Source organism: Vipera berus (assembly GCF_964194415.1).
Source record: "Vipera berus genome assembly, chromosome: 1".
Classification (NCBI taxonomy): Eukaryota; Metazoa; Chordata; class Lepidosauria; order Squamata; family Viperidae; genus Vipera; species Vipera berus.
In genome coordinates, this window is record NC_138202.1 from 356,454,336 (window position 1) to 356,472,423 (window position 18,088).

Genomic DNA, 18,088 nt, shown 5'->3' on the forward strand with positions numbered 1-18,088 from the left:
CAGGAACCAGGGCAAGAGATGGAATCACCTGGCCGGAGAAAAAGGGGTTAGAATGGGAACGGGAAGAGCCCCTTCTGGGGATCCGTTGCCCAGGTTCGTCCCCCAAAATGTAGAAGTCAGTTCTGCACCAGGAAAAGGAGAAATGGAGTTCAAAGGAGGTTAAACTCTACGAGGAAACCGATCCATCCCGCCAAAACGGGTCCATAGGATCTCTAGTGTACAGGTAGTCCCTGACTCACAACGGTTTGAAGATACCACGGCGCTAAAAAAAAAGTGACTTGAGAGCGTTTCTCACACTTACGACCGTTGCGGCATTCCCCCCACGGTCACGTGATCAAAATTGAGACGCTAGGCGACTGGTTTATGTTTATGACGATGTTGGTCTCCTGGGGTCACGCGATCCCCTTTTGCAACCTTCTGACAAGCAAAGTCAACAGGGAAGCCGGGTTTGCTTAACAACCGGGTGGACTAACGTAACAACTGCGGCGAGAAAGGTCTTAAGATGGGGCAAAACTCACTTAACAAATGTCTTGCTTAGCAACATAAATTTTGGGCTGAGTTTTGGGCACGAGTACCTGTATTTCCTGAGAGTCAGCTAGAACAATTAACCAGTGGAACAGCCTGCCTCCAGAAGCTGTGAATGCTGGAAGTTGTAAAGAAGAAACTGGACAGCCATTTGTCTGAAATGGTATAGGGTTTCCTGCCTGAGCAGGGGGTTGGACGAGATGACCACCAAGGTCCCTTCCAACTTTATTATATTATTATTATTGTTGTTGTTATATTATTATTATTATTATTATTATTATTATTATTATTATTATTATTATTATTTAGAGTAATAAATGTACAAGCATTACAATTGGAGAGGATGAACAAGTGACAAGCTATTCTTGATGTTGTTACCAGTTTGGTAATGAAATACCTGCAAGAAAACCACCACGTTCAGAGAGCACCAAGAACTTAATCATAATCATAATCATAATAGTAAAGTTGGAAGGGACCTTGGAGGTCATCTAGTCCAACCCCCAGACAAATGGCTGTCCAGTCTCTTCTTAAAAACTTCCAGTGTTGGAGCATTCACCACTTCTGGAGGCAGGTTGTTCCACTGGTTAATTGTTCTAACTGTCAGGAAGTTCCTCCTTAATTCCAGGTTGCTATCATGTCCCCCCTCGTCCTTCTCTTCATTAAACTAGACATACCCAATTCCAGCAACTGATCCTTATATGTTTTAGCCTCCAGTCCTCTGATCATCTTTGTTGCTCTTCTCTGTGCTCTTTCCAGAGTCTCAACATCTTTTTTACTTCGTGGTGACCAAAACTGGATGCAGGATTGTATTCCATGTGTGGCCTTACCAAGACCTTGTAAAGTGGTATTAACACTTCACGGGATCTTGATTTTCTCCCTCTGTTAATGCAGCCTAGCACTGTGTTGGCTTTTTTGGCAGCTGCAGCACACTGCTGGCTCATATTGAGGTGATTGTCCACTAGGACTTCGAGATCCCTCTCACAGTTACTACTATTGAGCAAGGTACCCCCTATACTATACCTGTACATTTGGTCACAATCCTCCTCCTCCTCCTCCTCCTCCTCCTCCTCCTCCTCTCCGTACACCCCACTCCCTTCTAGCACTGATGGTAGCAATAGCACTTAGACTTATATACCCCTTCACGGTGCTTTACAGCCCTCTCTAAGCGGTTTACAGAGTCAGCCTATTACCTGCCAACAATCTGGGTCCTCATTTTACCTAGTTGGGTCACCAAACATCTGCAAGAGCACCACCACCAAGTTCAAAGAGTACCAGGGATCCCACAGATCCACCCTGAGCTACAAATATTCTCTTCTCGAGGTCTTCTGGGGTCCTTTACTTCCTGATGGGAAAATCTGAAGCCTTGGCTTTTTCTTCTTAAATTAGACTTCACCTTCCTGATCTTTTCAGAGGGTTGCCTTCTGCCCGCAGGAGAGACAGCTGGCTGCCTTACGTGAGCCCTGACAAGCAAAGGAAGAAGAGGGGGTTACTGGCCTTACGCCTATATTGGCTTGGCCGCGTTCACAAGGGGCAGACCAAGACTCGCACAGGTGACAAAACACACCTGTGCGTGCCATCAAAGGTTGCAGCACATTGGCAATTTCGATCTCCGGGGTTTAGGGCACGTTTGCGGCCAACCTCCTAAGATCTTGTGAAATGGGGAATCTTGGATCTGGGTGCCTTTCAAGTTGCGGGGATCTGCAGACTCCGTCGAAGGGGTGGGGGGAGAGAGAGAGAGAGAGATCCCTATTTTATGGCAAACCACACATTAAGCCACCTTGCAATGAGGAATGTTTACTTGAAAGAGATACTAGAATGAAGATAGGGTGGAGAATAAGCAGGCAACAGATAAGGCGCAGCAGATTTTATTGGAAATCACCCGGTTCTGCAGAGTAAGTTCTGCAGAGACAATATTTGAAGAGTCTCTGGTGGTATAGAGACTATGTGTCCCCTGTTTGAAAAGTCTGAAATATGGTGGAAGCTTGTTAAAGAGAGATCCAACGAGGAGGAGGAGGAATTTCCTGACAGTGAGAACAATTAATCAATGGGACAGCTTGCCTCCAGGAGTTGTGGGCGCTCCATCCCTGGAGGTTTTCAAGAAAAGATTGGAGAGACAGAGAGAGAAGAGACAGAGACAGAGAAAGGGAAAGGGAAAGAGAAAGAGAGAAAAAGAGATAGGAAGAAAGAGAAAGAAAGAAAAGAGAGAGAGAGAGAGGAAGCAAGGAAGAGAAAGAAAGAAAAAGAGAGAAAAGGAGAAAGAAAGAGAGAGAGGAAGAAAGAGAGATAAAAGAAGGAGAGGGGAAAAGAATAAGAGAGAAAGAAAGAGAGAAAGAGAGAAAAAGAGAAAGATAGGAAGAAAGAGAAAGAGACAGAGAGAGAAAGTAGAAAGAGAAAAAGAGAGAAAGGAAGAAAGAGAGAGAGACAGAAAAAAAAGAGAAAAAGAAAGAGAAAAAGAGATAGGAAGAAAAAGAGAGAAAGAAAGAAAAAAGAGAGAGAAAGGAAGAAAGAGAAAGAAAGAGAAAAGGAGAAAGGAAGAGAGAAAGGAAGAAAGAGATAAAGGAAGGAGAGAGGGAAAAAGAATAAGAGAGAAAGAGAGAAAAAGATAGGAAGAAAGAGAGAAAGAGACACAGAGAGAGAGAGAGAGAGAGAGAGAGAAAAGAGAGAGAGAGAGAGAGAAAGAGAGAGAAAAAGAAAGAGAAAGAGAGATAGGAAGAAAGGGAGAGAGAGAGAAAGAATATGGTGGTTGCTTTCCCATTCTCGGCCCTGTTTAGACAACTTGCACAAATCAATTTTCTTTCTGTGGTTCGGTTTCCTTTGACAGTTTAAACCTCAATTCAATCACGGGGCTCCAGGGATTCCTGAACCACTGAAGATTAAAACCCTCCTCCAGCCCCAAGTGTTTCTACTAATGTCGTGTGTTTAATAACTCCACTTATGAGCAATTTTGTTAGGAGGGTGAGGGGGAAAGAAGAAGATAAATCCCAGCCTGAACAAACCTCTGGAAGTGATAGAGCTGAATTTTAAAAGTCAAATTGCCCTGCACTTGCCCTTGAATAAAATGCGGGAACGTTGCAGCCAGGCATTACGGAAACTGACTATCAGGGCTGATCTCTCATACCGAATCAGCGCCAAAATACCTGCAAAGTCATGCTCAACTAAGGCCACGCCAACAACAGTTGTGGGGATCGCCCGGCGATAAGAGTCCTTGCTGAAGAACCGGCGAAGACCACCTTAAGAAACGCAGGGACAGACGCGAACATTTCTAAAAAGAGAGAAAGTCAACTTTCCGGTTTAGAAAAACCAGGCAGTCCTCGACTTACAACTGCGACTCAGCCAAAACGGCAACTCTGCTGCTAAGTGAAACATTTGTTAAGTGAGCTTTGCTCCATTTGATGACTTTTTTTCTCGCCACAGTTGTTAAAGTGAATCCCTGCAGTTGGTAAAGTTGTAACACGGTTGTTAAGTGAAAATGGCTTATCCCGTTGAGTTGGCTGGTCAGAAGGTCGCAAAAGGGGATCACGTGCCCCCCCCCTGCGGGACACTGCGACCGTCATAAACAGGAGTCAGTTGCCAAACGTCTGAATTTTGATCACCTGACCACAGGGACGCTGCAACAGTCATAAGTGTGAAAACTGGTCATAAGTCACTTATTTATTTATTTATTTATTTATTTTAATTCCATTTATATCCCGCCCTTCTCCGAAGACTCAGGGCGGCTTACAAGCTTAGCAGTAGCCTTCATTCTATGTATATGCCTGCTTATTAGGGCTTTTACTTGGACATCAGTAAGGCATTTGATACAGTAAATCACAACCTACAGCTTGATAAGATAGAAAAATGTGGGTTAGATAGCATCACCACCAGATGGATTCGTAGCTGGCTGACAGGCCGTACTCAGCGTGTGGTCCTCAATGGAACCGCATCTACATGGAAGGAAGTGTGTAGTGGGGTGCCCCAGGGCTCTGTTCTGGGCCCAGTGCTCTTCAACATCTTCATCAACGATTTGGACGAGGGGATAGATGGGGAACTCATCAAATTTGCAGACGACACCAAGCTGGCAGGAATAGCCAACACTCCAGAAGATAGGCTTAAGATACTGGAGGATCTGGACAGACTCGAACACCGGGCGCTATCTAACAAAATGAAATTCAACGGTGAAAAAAGTAAGGTTCTACATTTAGGCAAGAAAAACCAAATGCACAGGTATAGTATAGGGGGTATGTTGCTCAATAGTAGTAACTGTGAGAGGGATCTCGGAGTCCTAGTAGACAATCACTTAAATATGAGACAGCCATGTGCTGCAGCTGCCAAAAAAGCCAACACAGTGCTAGGCTGCATTAACAGAGGGATAGAATCAAGATCACGTGAAGTATTACTACCACTTTACAATGCCTTCGTAAGGCCACACTTGGAATACGGCATCCAGTTCTGGTCACCATGACGTACTGTAAAAAGGATGTTGAGACTCTAGAAAGAGTGCAGAGAAGAGCAACAAAGATGATCAGGGGACTGGAGGCTAAAACATATAAGGAACGGCTGCTGGAATTGGGTATGTCTAGTTTAATGAAGAGAAGGACGAGGGGGGACATGATAGCAGTGTTCCAGTATCTCAGGGTTTGCCCCAAAGAAGAGGGAGTCAAGCTATTCTCCAAAGCACCTGAAGGCAGGACAAGAAGCAACGGATGGAAACTCATCAAGGAGAGAAGCAACCTGGAACTAAGGAGGAATTTCCTGACAGTTAGAACAATTAACCAGTGGAACAACCTGCCTCCAGAAGCTGCGAATGCTCCAACACTGAAAGTTTTTAAGAAGAGACTGGACAGTTATTTGTCTGAAATGACAAAATAATGACAATAAAGGTTATCTTATCTGGTCCATGGGGTTGCAAACAGGCGGACCCAACTTAAGGACTGAACAGCAATCAAATAGGCCAGGGCTTTTCAACCAGTGGTACAGGTACCACCTGTGGTACATTGGTACCTGGCAGGTGGTACGAGATCATCCTAGAAAAGTGGTAGCGGGGGAGGGGAATGGCAGTACTGCACAAGCCTGAGCAGGGGGTTGGACTAGAAGACCTCAAAGGTCCCTTCCAACTCTATTATGCCAATCCTCAACAGAAATGCTCACAGCAATGAAAACCTCGGACAGGAGGAAGAGTGTCGCCGCCGGGCAGGCAGGCAGGTGTCTTACTCGGCTGTGGCTTGGGGGGCACTTTTTTTCACTGCCATTGTAACTTTGAACAGTCACTAAGCGAACTGTTGTAAGTCGAGGAATAGCTGTACTTCATCACTTTTTTCCTTTTTTTTTTTGGTCATCAAGTTTTTGACACCTTGCTAGGCGACTCGGATGTTGCCATATCCTAAAAGTGGTACAATGGGTGAAAAGGTTGAAAAGCCCTGAAACAGGCAACCAGATGAAAGGGTTTTCATTCAAATTATTATTTTGTTCTTGACGCCAAAACAGGACCTAGGGAACCATTCCAGGTTTCATTCAGAGTCTTGAGAATGCCCGCTTAGAGTTCTGGTCCACTCTACTCTTGAAAATCAATTATCATCGTTTTTCAACATCTCACAATGCTTTAGAGGATCACTTGCATATCGAAGACTGATTGCAACGAGTCGAGTCTTTTCCCTAACCCGAGAAATCTTCTGTCACATGGGACTTAAGAGTTCTCCTCCCCTTAACCAGCCTACGACCAACATCTTACATCCACTCAGAATGAAACAAGTCTTTGGAGGAGATTAACTTGAAACGTCACCATCCCTTCACTCAGTGAGGTCAACAATCCCACATAAAGTTGTCCCTTGCAGTTCCAAACTTCACAACAGGCTACACTTCATGCTGATATAAGACTTGACCCAGTAAGCGCAATGTTTCTGCCATGTTCGGGTGTCACCAACAGATCTCAACCTTAATCTGAATCGGAACACCACCACCAATTAGACATTGTCCTTTGGCCACAAAGACACCATCATTACTTCCACCATCCCTAAACAACGGACGGGACGGTCTCAACTTCGAATCTCCCCAAGCGGCGATCACATGCCTTTAGCCATGACGGAACCAAGTGGTCTATTTGATCCATCCACAAAATACCTTCGGTTTTATTGACACACTCACAAACATTTCGCCAGTGGGAAAATCCGTGCGCGCTTAACCGTGAACACATTAAAAAAAAAACAAAACGAAAAAACTAGGTTCTAATAGATCCCCTTTCCTACCTGAGGTAGTATCATTTGCTGAAGATCTTCCCCGTAGATCAGTAGCTGGGCATGATGATCCTGGCATGCTAACGGGCTCAGAACGTACAGGTTGAATTCTAAAAATACAAAGCACACCTCAGTTGTTGAAAAGAGTGCCACAAGGGCCTACAGCACACACACAAAATGAAGGCACCACAACTCTCTGGGCCCAGATTCAAATGCAATCCCTGAGCTACAGCACAGGTGGTCCTCGACTTGCGACCACGGTTGAGCCCAAAATTTCTGCGGCTAAGTGAGACGTTGGTTAAGTGAGTTTTGCCCCACTTTACGACCTTTCTCGCCACCGTTGTGAGGTGGATCGCTGCAATTGTTAAGTCGGTAACATGGTTGCTAAGTGAATCTGGCTTTGGTTGTCAGAAGGTCGCAAGGGGGGGATCACGTGAGCCAGGGACGCTGCGACCGTCATAAGTGTGAGCCAGTGGGCAAGCGTCTGAATTTTGATCGCATGACTATGGGGATGCTGCAACGGTCGTAAGTGTGAAAAACAGTCGTAAGTCACATTTTTCAGTGCCGTCATAAGTTCGAATGATCTGTAAATGAACTGCTGCAAGTCGAGGAGTATCTGTATGTAATTCTGGACTGGCAGGATGTTTACACTCTCTAGGACAGGGGTCTTCTAACTTTTATGTCTTGTGGACTTTTATGTCTTGTGGACTTCAATTCCCAGAATTCCTCAGCCAGGCATGCTGGCTGAGGAATTCTGGGAGTTGAAGTCCACAAGTTATGAAGGGGGCCATAGTTCCCCCATGTTGGCTGAAGAATTCTGGGAGTTGAAGTCCACAAGTCATGAAGGGGCCATAGTTCCCCCATGTTGGCTGAGGAATTCTGGGAGTTGAAGTCCACAAGTCATAAAAGGGCCAAGTTTGAAGACCCCTGCTCTAGGACCTTTCTGTTCTCCAGAATAGCTGGATGGTTTGAGACGCTCTTTGCGTTCAGACTGAAAAATAAGTCACATCTTTCAGTGCTGTTGTAAGTTCGAACTGTCACTAAGCAAATGGCTGTAAGTCGAGGACGACCTGCATAACACTAGGGCAGGGGTAGGCAATCTTGGCTCTTTCATGACTCATGGACTTCAACTCCCAGAATTCCTGAGCCAGCTATGTTGGCTCAGGAATTCTGGAAGTTGAAGTCCATGAGTCATAAAAGAGCCGAGGTTGCCTACCCCTGCACTACGGGGAAGGAGAAATAAAGAACGAGCGTTTGCTTTTTTTTCTTTTGGGGAAAAAAAAGAAGAAGAATTAACCTGAGACTGTCCAGATCCAAATCATCGGTGTCAAAGTCCAGGAGAGGCTGCGGTGTGTCGCTGGGGCCGTGGGACTGAAGCACGGAAGAACTGGAGGATATCACAGTGGTTTGGCCGGAAGGATGGATAGTCTTGAACTGGAACTGTGGGCCCATCCAGAGGCGCCGGTGAGGTCCAGTGTGAGTCACAATTTCCACCTGAAAGTGGAGAAAAGTAACAAAGATGCTTTTACTGGAGGCTAAAACATATAAGGAATGGCTGCTGGAATTGGGAATGTCTAGTTTAATGAAGAGAAGGACCAGGGGGGACATGATAGCAGTGTTCCAATATCTCAGGGGCTGCCCCAAAGAAGAGGGAGTCAAGCTATTCTCCAAAGCGCCCGAAGGCAGGAGAAGAAACGATGGATGGAAACTCATCAAGGAGAGAAGCAACCTAGAACTAAGGAGAAACTTCCTGACAGTTAGAGCAATTAACCAGTGGAACTCCTTGCCTCCAGAAGCTGTGAATGCTCCAACACTGGAAGTTTTTAACAAGAGACTGGAGAGCCATTTGTCTGAAATGGTATAGGATTTCCTGCCTGAACCGTCTCGCTTGATTAACAGAAACCTTGGGCTCGGCTGCGGACGTAAGCCAAGGACTGCCTGTATTCTAGCTGACTGCCGACTGGGATGACAAGCGTTTCCTTTTTTTTTTCTTCCCCTTTTTCCTTTTTTTCCACGTTCCAACAGTGATCTTCTCAGCGGGCAGCTGTTTAGAAGGTTGGAGGGAAGAGCCAGCGGGCCATTCCATGCGCCGTCAACATTTCGCTCTTTCGTAGGCCGGCACAAGCCGTCTGCCTGACGCATGCAGCCTCTCGCGCCCCGCGCTGCAGAATCAGGCCGCAACGCAAACATGCTGCCGACGTGGAGCCCCAGCCGTCAGCTCCCCAGAGAGCTGAGATGTAAACAGATGCTCCTTCCATTCCAGCAAAGAGGAGGAGACAGATGTTCCCGGTCACCCCCTCGGAAAAACGCACAGGCCCGACATATTGTGTCTCCTTCCCGATGACAGCACGCATTACCCGCTTCCCTAATTGAGGAGCGGAGGCGAAGGGCCCTGTCCCCTTTGTCACAGGGACGAACTTGCCGGATCACACTTCCATCTGGAAAAACAGACAAAACCCCCGCGGGCTTTCAGCTGAAAGTGAGTGGCGGATGGCGACCCTCTTTTGTTGCGAGTGTGGAGGAGATGCGGAGGCTTAACAGAAGGCAGGCCTTCCCCAACAGCGCTCCCTGAGCTGGCCTAGGATGTGGGATGGGGAATCCTTTTGGGAAAAGGAAGGGAGGTTCCCGAGGAGTGCAGTAGGTCCACATCAATGCCGCAGGAACGCAACGCACATTCAGACCATCTCTTCCTGGGCTCCAAGATCACCGCAGATGGGGACTGCGGCCAAGAAATTAAAAGACGCTTGCTCCTGGGGAGGAAAGCCATGGCAAATCTAGACAGCACACTAAAAAGCAGAGACATCACCCTGCCAACAAAAGTGCGTATAGTCAAGGCTACGGTCTTCCCAGTTGCAATGTATGGCAGTGAAAGCTGGACCATAAGAAAGGCTGAGCGCCAAAGAATGGAGGCCTTTGAACTCTGGTGCTGGAGAAGACTCCTGCGAGTCCCTTGGACTGCCAGGCGATCAAACCGGTCAGTCCTAGAGGAGATCAACCCTGACTGCTCTTTGGAAGGCCAGATCCTGAAGCTAAAACTCAAATACTTTGGCCACCTAATGAGAAGGAAGGACTCACTGGAGAAGAGCCTAATGCTGGGAAAGGTGGAGGGCAAGAGAAGAAGGGGACGACAGAGAACGAGGTGGCCGGATGGAGTCACTGAAGCAGTAGGCGTGAGCCTAAATGGACTCCAGAAGATGGTAGAGGACAGGAAGGCCTGGAGGAACGTTGTCCATAGAGTCGCGATGGGTCGGACACGACTTCGCAACTAACAACCACAAAGTCAAACATGGACATCGGTCTCTGCAGACTCGCAACCATCCAGATGATGATTGTCCCAAAGGTGCTTTCCCCCCCCCCCCAGAAGGCAACTACACTCTCTTGTTACTTTTCTCATCGGAGATTCTTCAGTTCTTCTTCTGAAGAACTTCTCACCTTTTCTGCTTTCCCAGGACAGACACATCTTTTTTATTGTTATTTTATTATATTATATTTAGATAATTTATTTATTTATTTTATTTATTTTATTGCATTTATATACCGCCCTTTCCCTGAGGACTCAGGGCGGTTTACAGGGAGTTAAAAATCAACCGTACAAAAGTTAAAAACCAATTTAAAAAATATTAAATCAACCCTGTACTATTAAAAACCCCAATTAAAATAAATTTCTCCTCAGCCTGGGCCCGAGAGCTCAAAGAGCCAGGTCTTCAGGCCCCGGCGGAATGATCGAAGGTCGGGGGCAGTTCTCAGCTCCACCGGCAGCTGGTTCCAGAGGGCAGGCGCTCCCACTGAGAAGGCCCTATCCCTGGGTGTCACCCGCCGGCAATCTCTCACCGGCGGCACCCTGAGCAGACCCTCCCTGTGGGAGCGCACTGGGCGAAGGGCGTTTGATGCCGGCAGCAGGTGTTCCCTCAAATACCCCGGACCCAGGCCATGTAGGGCTTTATAGGTGATAACCAGCACCTTGAATTTCACCCGGAGGGCAACCGGAAGCCAATGCAGCTCACGGAGTAGAGGTGTTACATGGGAGTATCGGGAGACCCCCATTACAACTCGCGCGGCCGCATTCTGCACCAGTTGAAGCCTCCGAGTGGTCTTCAAGGGCAGCCCCATGTAGAGAGCGTTACAGTAGTCCAAACGGGAGGTCACAAGCGCATGAGTAACTGTGCGTAGGGCGTCTCGGTCCAGATAGGGATGCAACTGGCGCACCAGGCGAACCTGTGCAAAAGCCCCCCTGGTCACGGCTCCTATGTGATCTTCAAAATTGAGCCTTGAATCCAGGAGGACGCCCAAGTTGCGAGCCCTATCAACGGGGGGTAACACCTCACCCCCCATCGTTAGAGGTGGAATAACTTGGTTAACCCGAGATGCCGATATGCACAGCCACTCAGTCTTGGCGGGATTGAGACGAAGCCTGTTTCTCCCCATCCAGACCTGAACCGCCTCCAGGCACCGGGACATCACGGAGAGGGCATCACTGGGTTGGTTCGGGGTGGAAAGAAAAAGTTGGGTATCATCAGCGTACTGGTGATACCCCACCCCGAAGCCACGAATGATCTCGCCCAGCGGCTTCATATAGATGTTGAACAGGAGAGGCGAGAGAACCGACCCCTGAGGGACTCCACAAATGAGAGGCCTCGGGGCGGATCTCTGCCCTCCCGTCAACACCGACTGCGAGCGGCCCTGGAGGTAGGAGGAGAACCACCGTAGAACGGTGCCTCCCACTCCCAACCCCCTGAGACGGCGCAGTAGGATACCATGGTCGATGGTATCGAAAGCCGCTGAGAGATCTAATAGGACCAGGACAGAGGAACAACCCCTGTCCCTTGCCCTCCAGAGATCATTCACCAGCGCGACCAATGCCGTCTCCGTGCTATGTCCGGGCCTGAAACCCGATTGGTACGGGTCCAGATAATCAGTTTCCTCCAGGAACAGAGGGAGCTGATGCGCCACCACACTCTCAACAACCTTCGCCAAAAAGCGAAGGTTGGAGACTGGACGATAGTTGTTTAAAGCAGCCGGGTCCAAAGCAGGCTTCTTGAGAAGGGGTCTCACCACATTTATTACACTATTTGATATTGTTTTATTATTTTATTTATTTTATCTTATTGTAAGGTAAATAAGATAAAGGAGAGACTGGAGGCTAAAACATATAAGGAACGGTTGCTGGAATTGGGTATGTCCAGTTTAATGAAGAGAAGGATGAGGGGGGACATGATAGCAGTGTTCCAGTATCTCAGGGGCTGCCCCAAAGAAGAGGGAGTCAAGCTGTTCTCCAAAGCACCTGAAAGGACAAGAAGCAACGGATGGAAACTCATCAAGGAGAGAAGCAACCTAGAACTAAGGAGAAACTTCCTGACAGTTAGAACAATTAACCAATGGAACAACCTGCCTCCAGAAGCTGTGAATGCTCCAACACTGGAAGTTTTTAGGAAGAGACTGGACATCCATCTGTCTGGAATGGTCTAGGCTAGGGCAAGGGTAGGCAACCTCGGCTCTTTTATGACTCGTGGACTTCAACTCCCAGAATTCCTGAGCTGGCATGGCTCAGCATGGAAACCTCTCCCTTTCTCCTCAGCATGGCTGGCTCAGGAATTCTGGGAGTTGAAGTCCATGAGTCATAAAAGAGCCAAGGTTGCCTACCCCTGGTCTAGGGTTTCCTGCCTGAGCAGGGGGTTGGACTAGATGACCTTTCCAACTCTGATATTCTGTTCTGTTCAGATGGCTAACTAACTGCCTTCCTATACTCACAGAGAGGAGGGGGTTGTCAAGCTATTCTCCAAAGCCCCTGAAGGCAAGACAAGAAACGACGGATGGAAACTCATCAAGGAGAGAAGAAATCTAGAACTAACCAGTGGAACGACTCGCCTCCAGAGGTTGTGAATGCTCCAACACTGGAAGCTTTTAAGAAGAGACTGGGCAGCCATTTGTCTGTAATGGCGTAGGGTTTCCTGCCTGAGCAGGGGGTTGGACTAGATGACCTCCAAGGTCCCTTCCAACTGTGTTATTCTGTGGCTTTATTGGTCTATTATTTTACTTCTGCTTTGCCGATACGCTTTTCATTTCTTCCTTTTTAACTGATATGAGCTGCCTGGATTAGCCCTCTGGTGGGATAGGCGGCAAATAAATTTATCAAATAAACCAATACTTCTTTTTCCAAAGGATTTACAGTACCTGAGACAGCCACTCTTCATCGTCTTGTCCACTGTGATCGGAAGCTAAGCTGTCGTAGGAATCGTGGCGGGTAATCGGTCCTGAACTGCCCAGCGGAACTACTGTTCGGGGGGGGGGGGGGGGAAGAGAAACAAGGCAAGAACGAAATCAAACACAGCGAAGAGCGTATCAAAAAGCACATTTCAGGCGGTCCTCGCTTTACGACCACAATCCATCCCCAAATTTATGTTGCTAAGCGAGACGCTTGCTAAGTGACCTTTGAGCCACTTGATGACCTTTCTTGCCAGAGTTGCTAAGTGAATCGCTGCTGTTGTTCAGTTAATAACATGGTTGTTAAGTGAATCTGGCTTTCCCACTGACTTGGCTCATCAGTAGGCCACAAAAGGGAATCACGTGACACACACACACACCCGGGATACTGCAACCATCGTGAATATGAACCAGTGGCCAAAGGTCTTTATTTTTTATCACGTGGGGATGCTGCAAGGGTCGTTAAGTGTGAAAAATGGTCATGGGTCATTTGTTTTTCTGTGCTGTTTTAATTTCGGTCACTAAATGAGAGGTTGTAAATCAAGGACTACCTGTGCATTTCTTTATTTTTTTTACATTGCTTGTTTGGTAACAGGCGGACCTTGACTTACGACCCGAATTGAGCCCAATATTTCTGTTGCTAAGCGAGACGGTTTGGTGAGTTTTGCCCCATTTTACAACTTTTCTTGCCACAGTCATTAAGTTAGTAACACGATTGTTAAGTGACTCTGGCTTCCCCCATTGATTTTGCTTGCCAGAAGGCCGGCACACTGCAACCGTCATAAGAACATGCCAGTTGCTAAGCCTCTGAATTTTGATCACGTGACAAATGGGGATGCTGCAACGGTCGTTAAGTGTGACAAACAATCGTAAGACATTTTTTTTCCAGTGCTGTTGCAACTTCGGAAGGTCAGTAAATGAGTGATTGTAAGTCAAGGGCTATCTGCAGTACGTGGACTGCCTCTGGGTTCCAAGCGGTGGGCGTTAAGATTCCAATGACCATCAAAACAGATCCAAGCGTATCTGAAATTTGCTCAAGCCTCTTAGCAATGAAATATGTTAGGAAAGCCGCCTTCAGAAGAAGTTTAGGGAATAGGATAGAATAGAGCTGGAAGGGACCTTGGAGGTCTTCTAGTCCAGCCCCCCCGCTCGAGCAGGAGAACTTATACCATCTCAGACAGGTGACTGTCCAGTCTCTTCTTAAAAATCTCCAGTGATGGAGCGCCCACGATTTCTGGTGGGCAAGCTGTTCCACTGGTTGATTGTCCTCACTGTCAGGAAGTTTCTCCTTAATTCCAGGTTGCTTCTCTCCTTGGTCAGTTTCCAACTATTGTTTCTTGTCCTGCTCTCTGGTCCTTTGGAAAATAATAATAAAAAGAGCCTTGGTGGAGCAGTGGGCTGATGCCTCCTTAAGTAACACCAGCTGCCTGCATTTAGTGCAGGTTCGCATCCCACCAGGCTCAAGGTTGACTCAGCCTTCCGTCCTTCCGAGGTAGGTAAAATGAGGACCCAGATTGTTGGGGGCAATTAAGCTGACTTTGTAATAATGCCGCTTGGGGTGTGTGTGAAAGCCCTAACAAGCAGGCATATACATAGAATGAAGGCTACTGCTAAGCTTGTAAGCCGCCCCGAGTCTTCGGAGAAGGGCGGGATATAAATGTAATAAAAAAAAATGTGCCCCCCTCTTCTTTGTGGCAGCCCCTCAAATACTGGAACGCTGCTATCGTGTCTCTCCTATTTCTTCTTTTCTTTATAGACTGGCCAAACCCAAGTCCCGCAGCCGTCCTTTCGTATGTTTTAGTCTCCAGGCCTTGGATCACCTTAGTTGCTCTTCTCTGAACTTTTTCCAATGTCTCGAGATCTTTTTTCGTGGCACGGTGACCCAATATTGGCTGCAGCATTCCAGGTGTGGTCTCACTAGGGTTTTTGTAAAGGTGAGCACTTGGTGCAACACACGTCACTTGAAAATTCACTTCTTACGCTGGCATTTAGACTAGTTCCCTTTGAACTGTGGGGCAGGGAGTGATGAGGAGGGGGGGGGAATTCCACCAGGATTAGCGCAGGCATGGAGGGAAGAAAATGGGAAGAAAATGGGAGTCCATCCATGCTTGCCGATTACTGTTCTGAACCAGCCTGCTACCGGCCTTGCAATAAGGCAAACCCCTGTTCAAACAGTAGAGACTGGAGAGCGTCTGAGGCTGAAAAGCGTCTGCCAAGATTTATTACTCAAACACCAGAACAAGAAACGAAAACACTGGAACTTGAATCCTCAAACGAAAGAGTTGCTTTCAGCAACCAGCCCTTCCCCAACCACTCCTTTTATTTAGAGTTCAGGGCGTGGCCTCCCTGTGCCTCCTCCCGAGGAGTCCCACAGCCTTTCTCTGTTTGGTCCTGCTCGACTGCCTCCTGCGTCGGGCGTCCTTGAACAGGGCCAGCTGTGGGTCATCATCCTCCGCACTATCGGGCTCACGCAGCTGAGAAGAGGGCCCCGGCTGGGGGCTCTGCGAAGCCTCCAAACCATCATCAGCCGGTTCGTCTCCCACACACTCCTCCTCCCCCTCATCTGAGTCATCCGAGACATCTGAGCCGGCTGCCGGACCCACAGGCTGGCCCTGAGTCACAACAATTACCGCTGGAAATCTCCACAGGGCTGATCCTACTGCAGTTCGCATGAGAAAAGGCAAACAGCGCAGCTTAGTTACCGAATAAAGATGGAGCCTTGTCCTTTATTATCTGATGTTTAGAGCTTTCGTGCAAGAAGCATGAAAACATCACGTGAAAAACCAATACGTGAATGGAAAGTCACGTGACTGGGATCGATAAAAAAGGTACGTCTATAACGACTGGTGTGGCACCCTTCCCACTGCTATGTAATCAGATTTTGCAGAAAGGTTATGGCCCGTAACCACACGCACGTGCGCGCGCGCACACACACACACAAACATACACACGTAATTTGGAATTATTTTGATGCAATTTTGACCTGAAGCTGTACCTTGGAAGCCAGAGCCAACTAATACTCAGGATGTTGTGTTTTTTTTTTTCTTCCTTTAATAAGGACCCAATTCTGGTAAAATTTAGCTACTTTCATTTCCGAGGCCTGGTAGACCAGTGTGATTATACAAGGTCACTGCATCCTTGGCAAGTCCTGTGACTTGGCATTCTTTGCAACCTTCCCCTCTTTGTTTGAAACCTCTCCACTTCAGGAGATGCAAGGACCGGAACAAAACCACTCTTCGGAAACCATTAGGCTCCAGAACCATAAGCATCAAGTCACCTTGATGCTAATGCAACCGTTTTGAAGCTGCCTCGACAATTAAGTTGGCCGAAATCCCCTTGGCAAGTGGTAGCATCCCAGCAACAGCAGCTGTCTTGTCAAGCAAACATATTGCAGCACTAATGGGCGTGTGTGTGTGTGTGTATGTACTGTATGTATGTATATATATGTATATGTGTATATATGTGTGGCTCAGTGGGTTAGGACGCGGTGGCTTAGGATGCTGAGCTTGTCGATCAGATGGTCGGCAGTTTGGCGGGTCGAATCCCGAGTGCCGCGTAGCAGAGTGAGCGCCTGTTACTCGTCCCAGCTTCTGCCAACCTAGCAGTTCGAAAGCACGTAAAAATGCAAGTAGAAAAATAGGGACCACTCCGGTGGGAAGGTAACAGCGTTCCGTGCGCCTTTGGCGTCTAGTCATGCCGGCCACATGACCACGGAGATGTCCTTGGACAAGCACTGGCTGTTCGGCTTTGAAATGGAGATGAGCACCGGCCCCTAGAGTTGGAAACGACTAGCACGCATGTGCAGGGGAACCTTTACCTTTACCTTTTATATACGTGTGTGTATATATGTATATATGTGTGTGTGTGTATATATATATATCTATATCTATATATATATATATATATATGGATCTTTGGTCATTCGGGTTTTTCCCCGCGTAGAATTGAAGGTGTAGGAGCAACGTTTCGACGAAGTCCCATCCGTCATCCTCAGGCCGGTGGCTTCAGCTTCCTTCTTCTGGGAGGGACTCCGTCGAAACGTTGCTCCTACACCTTCAATTCTATGCGGGGAAAAACCCGAATGACCAAAGATCCACATACAAACACCCACGAAAACCTCAGAATATATATATATATATATATATATATACATATATACATATACATATACATATATATATATGTGAGTGTGTGTGTGTGTGTAAATTTTTTTATATATAAATGGCCCGTCGCATCACGCAATGAAGCCGTGTCGATTTTCCACGCACGTCTTCCGACGAGGACTCTGACACCGAAGACGATGTTCTTTTATGCACCGTAATAAATTTGGGGGCAAGGCCTGCTGTGAAATTGGCCTGCTGGGGCCATCTTTAAAGAGTTAGAGAAAAGGCAACTCCTTTCTATAATTCACCGCTTTCAATAGTGTGTTTGACATTATTGTCGGGGAAAATTATGTTAACCATGGATTACTGTTACAATCAAAGTGTGTAGTGAGAAGTCAAGAGGCTTAGTAGTAAATTTTCAAAGCCCAACGCCGAGATTTAGCTGTTTTGACTCCCATTAGCATCAGGAGGACTCGGCCTGCTAAACCTTCGCATGTAGCTTTGAAAACTGACCTTCCTACGCTGATGGAATCCAATTTTTCTAACTACCGCCCTCCTTTTAAGAAGTTCCAGATGACCAAACCTGGCCAGCAAAAGAACCATTTCAGCGCAATGTGGCTCTTTGGAGGCATCTGAAAGTTATTTTAATTCTTCTGCGCTCAGAACTGTTTCCAGCATTTTAGCATTTTTTTTTGAACAGTGCATTGGGACAGCGGATTTTATTGCGGAGATGCAGCGAAGGAGAGCACGCGGAAAGCCGGAAAGACACACATAAAGCTAGCAGTCAAGTTTTTGCATCTGCATAAATCGCCCTGGATTTATTATTGCTATATCTTAGGCTGGGCTGTTCCTGGGTAAGGAACTGCTGCATCCTAAAGCTTTGCAAAGATATAACAGAATAACCAAGTTGGAAGGGATCTTGGAGGTCATCTAGTCCAACCCCCTGCTCAGGCAGGAAACCCTATACCATTTCAGGCAAATGGCTGTCCAGTCTCTTCTTAAAAACATCCAGTGTTGGAGCATTCACCACCTCTGGAGTCAGGTTGTTCC

The 18,088-nt window shown here is 47.2% G+C and overlaps 1 protein-coding gene across 1 annotated transcript in view; it reads right to left on the reverse strand.

Annotated features, from left to right (window-relative positions):
- Positions 1-18,088, reverse strand: part of BCAS3 (BCAS3 microtubule associated cell migration factor) — a 720,894-nt gene that overhangs the window by 288,658 nt on the left and 414,148 nt on the right. The window contains exons 22-24 of the mRNA XM_081346686.1: positions 12,906-13,006; positions 8,032-8,228; positions 6,747-6,844 (exon numbers count right to left, since the gene is read on the reverse strand). Of these exons, the coding sequence (XP_081202812.1) occupies positions 6,747-6,844; positions 8,032-8,228; positions 12,906-13,006 (396 nt within the window). The remainder of the gene's footprint in view (positions 1-6,746; positions 6,845-8,031; positions 8,229-12,905; positions 13,007-18,088) is intronic.